Source organism: Panthera tigris, chromosome B3, assembly GCF_018350195.1.
Source record: "Panthera tigris isolate Pti1 chromosome B3, P.tigris_Pti1_mat1.1, whole genome shotgun sequence".
NCBI lineage: Eukaryota > Metazoa > Chordata > Mammalia > Carnivora > Felidae > Panthera > Panthera tigris.
The window spans coordinates 69,912,063-69,914,804 of record NC_056665.1 but is presented as its reverse complement, the minus strand read 5'-3'; the positions used below and the strand labels follow the sequence as shown (position 1 = coordinate 69,914,804).

The following is a 2,742-nucleotide window of genomic DNA, read 5'->3' as shown; positions in this document are numbered from 1 at the left end:
AAGAGTTTGAACATTCAAATTATGGATAACTATTCACGAAACAGAAGATGTTTTCCTGAATGTATATGGAAAAGACTGAGAAAGACTGAATTATTGGACAACGAGCATGGTAAAGAGGCTCTTTACCAGGAAGTGTTACTCTTTGCTCCTAATTCCTCCATGTTTCCAAATAATTGTTTCTTTCTCTCTCTAGTTGAACTTATGATTATCTCAATTATCCTATTCATTTATCTTCCTTTCATTTGCCTTCTCTGTATGTTTTCCAGCTTCACATTTTGGCAATTACAACATATCTTCCACAAATTCATTGAGGGGCAAAAGCACATCAATGTTCAGTACCCATATTTCTCAATTCTTCCTTATTTTCTACCTTCAGAATACTTCAGCGTCTTCTCTACTGATTGAGCCAATGGATGGACCAAATGACTCTGTGGTATCTGAATTTGTATTGATTGGTCTTTCAAATTCATGGGAGATGCACCTTTTTCTCTTTTGGTTCTTCTCTGTGTTCTACATGGGAATTATCCTAGGAAACCTCTTCATTGTGTTCACGGTAATTATTGACTCTCATTTATACACCCCCATGTACTTCCTATTGGCCAACCTCTCTCTTCTTGATCTAGGTCTGTCCTCTACCACAGTACCCAAAATGATCTCTGATCTTTTCACTGACTGCAACATCATTTCCTTTCCAAAATGCATGATACAGATATTTTTTATTCATGTCATGGGTGGAGTTGAGATGGTGCTGCTCATAGCCATGGCATATGACCGGTACACCGCAATCTGTAAACCTCTCCACTACCTGACCATCATGAGCCCCAAAACGTGTGTCTCCTTTGTAGTGGCTGCCTGGATAGTAGGGATAATCCATGCTGTATCTCAGTTTGTTTTTGTCATAAACCTGCCCTTTTGTGGCCCTAATGAAGTAGATAGTTTTTACTGTGATTTTCCTCGTGTCATGAAACTTGCTTGTGTAGACACTTACAAGCTAGAGTTTGTAATCATTGCCAACAGTGGGTTTATATCCATGGCTACTTTCTTCTCCTTAATTATATCCTATATCTTCATTTTGGTCACTGTCTGGAAACGTTCTTCAGGGGACTTGTCCAAAGCATTTGTCACATTGTCAGCTCACATCACTGTAGTGATTTTGTTTTTTATGCCATGCATGTTTCTCTATGTGTGGCCTTTCCCTACATCATCACTGGATAAGTATTTGTTCATAGTCGACTTCGCTATCACCCCCATCTTGAATCCTGCCATCTATACATTAAGAAACAAAGACATGAGAGTGGCCATGAGAAGACTGGGCAAGCGGATTGTGCATCCTACTGGTATCTAATAATGAATGGAGATCTAGATTCTACATGCTGCAAGTCACCAAGAACACTGCAAGTCATATGACTGTCAACATTACTATGAAAAGAGCCACCATGTGGGGAGATAGTTCAATAAAAGCCCATCTGTAGAAATTGAATGTTGAATCAGAGGTGACTCTATTTGGCTAGCGACAGAGAATAAGTTGACCTCATCTACTTCCATCGAGAACAGAGATGAGAATAGAAAACTGAGCTGATTTCTAGAAGTAAACTTAACATTCAAATACCATTTTCTAAGTGACATTTTCTGGGACTTGCTTATTGTATTTATTCTCATTATCAATAAATACCTCAAAAATGATAAATATATCTCATAGTAAACTTATGGTCTTAATAGATAAAATGTGACTTTAAGGAAGTCAAAATCCATATATTATATTTTTAATTCCTATTTTAACTTAGAATAAGAACAAAATAAACTGTGTGTTACTTATGTTGAGCCTGGAACACAAACTTGACTGTCAGTTTAGGATGCCATTGTAGTTTTAGGTTTTGATTAGAATTACAGGTAGAGACAGAATTTCCTTAATGCTACCGATACTTTAGTAAATACAAACCAGAGCTTTTTGCACTTTTGCCTGCCTCTCTACTATTGTAAAAATGAAGTCTTTCCAATATTCAACCAACTGGTTTATTCCCCAGGAAAAAAAATGCATAGAAATAATAGCTGTTCCAAAGAAGAATAATCACCCAAGGGTGTATATTTAAAGGCCCTGGCTTCCTTGAATATGATTTCTTAGTCAGATAAAACACCTCCCAGGAGCTTATATATCTGAGTGATAGCCTTGGATAACAAGCCAAACATAGTAAAGCATGTTCAGTTTAATTAAGAATTTCTATACTTGGAATAAATGCTTTATTAAACTTACATATAACTTTTTCATTCATTTATTTCTACTGCCCTGTGAATAAAATCTGCTGAATTGAGGAAAATAATGCCTGTATTTTTTGTCCTGCGTTTCTCCAAGAAACCTTTCCAAAAACATCTCTGCTTCCTCCATACAAATTAATCATTAATACTTCTTTTAATGCTTTGGCATTCATCTGGGTGGAAATTTCCTCTTTACTCGATCATTGCTAACCACTCCCTCTTTCAAATATTCCACTGGACTTCCGAGAAACTACAGTCTCTTGTTTTTCCCCCAACTCTTTCGGAACTCCTTCCCAGTAGCAGTTTGCTGGGTTTGTCTCATCTGCTCCAACACCAAACAGTGTTCCTCAGAATTACATCTCTGGCCTATTCTCACTCCATATTCTATCCCCAGGTGGGCTCCTTTCCCTTGGCTTTAATTTTACCATGTCGGCTAGGAACTTCAAAGCTGGGGTATTATTTCTTTAGTTCCTACTTCATAAATCTGTC

At 37.2% G+C, this 2,742-nt stretch overlaps 1 protein-coding gene across 1 annotated transcript; it reads left to right on the top strand.

Annotated features, from left to right (window-relative positions):
- The first annotated feature begins 409 nt into the window (after positions 1-409).
- Positions 410-1,345, top strand: LOC102971613 (olfactory receptor 4F15-like). The gene has a single exon (XM_007087493.2). The coding sequence runs from the start codon at positions 410-412 to the stop codon at positions 1,343-1,345; it is 936 nt and encodes a 311-aa protein (XP_007087555.2).
- Positions 1,346-2,742: the final 1,397 nt, after the last annotated feature.

Bases quoted from the DNA above. Each gene is read 5' to 3' on its own strand.
- LOC102971613 (XM_007087493.2), top strand. From the start codon at position 410: ATGGATGGACCAAATGACTCTGTGGTATCTGAATTTGTATTGATTGGT.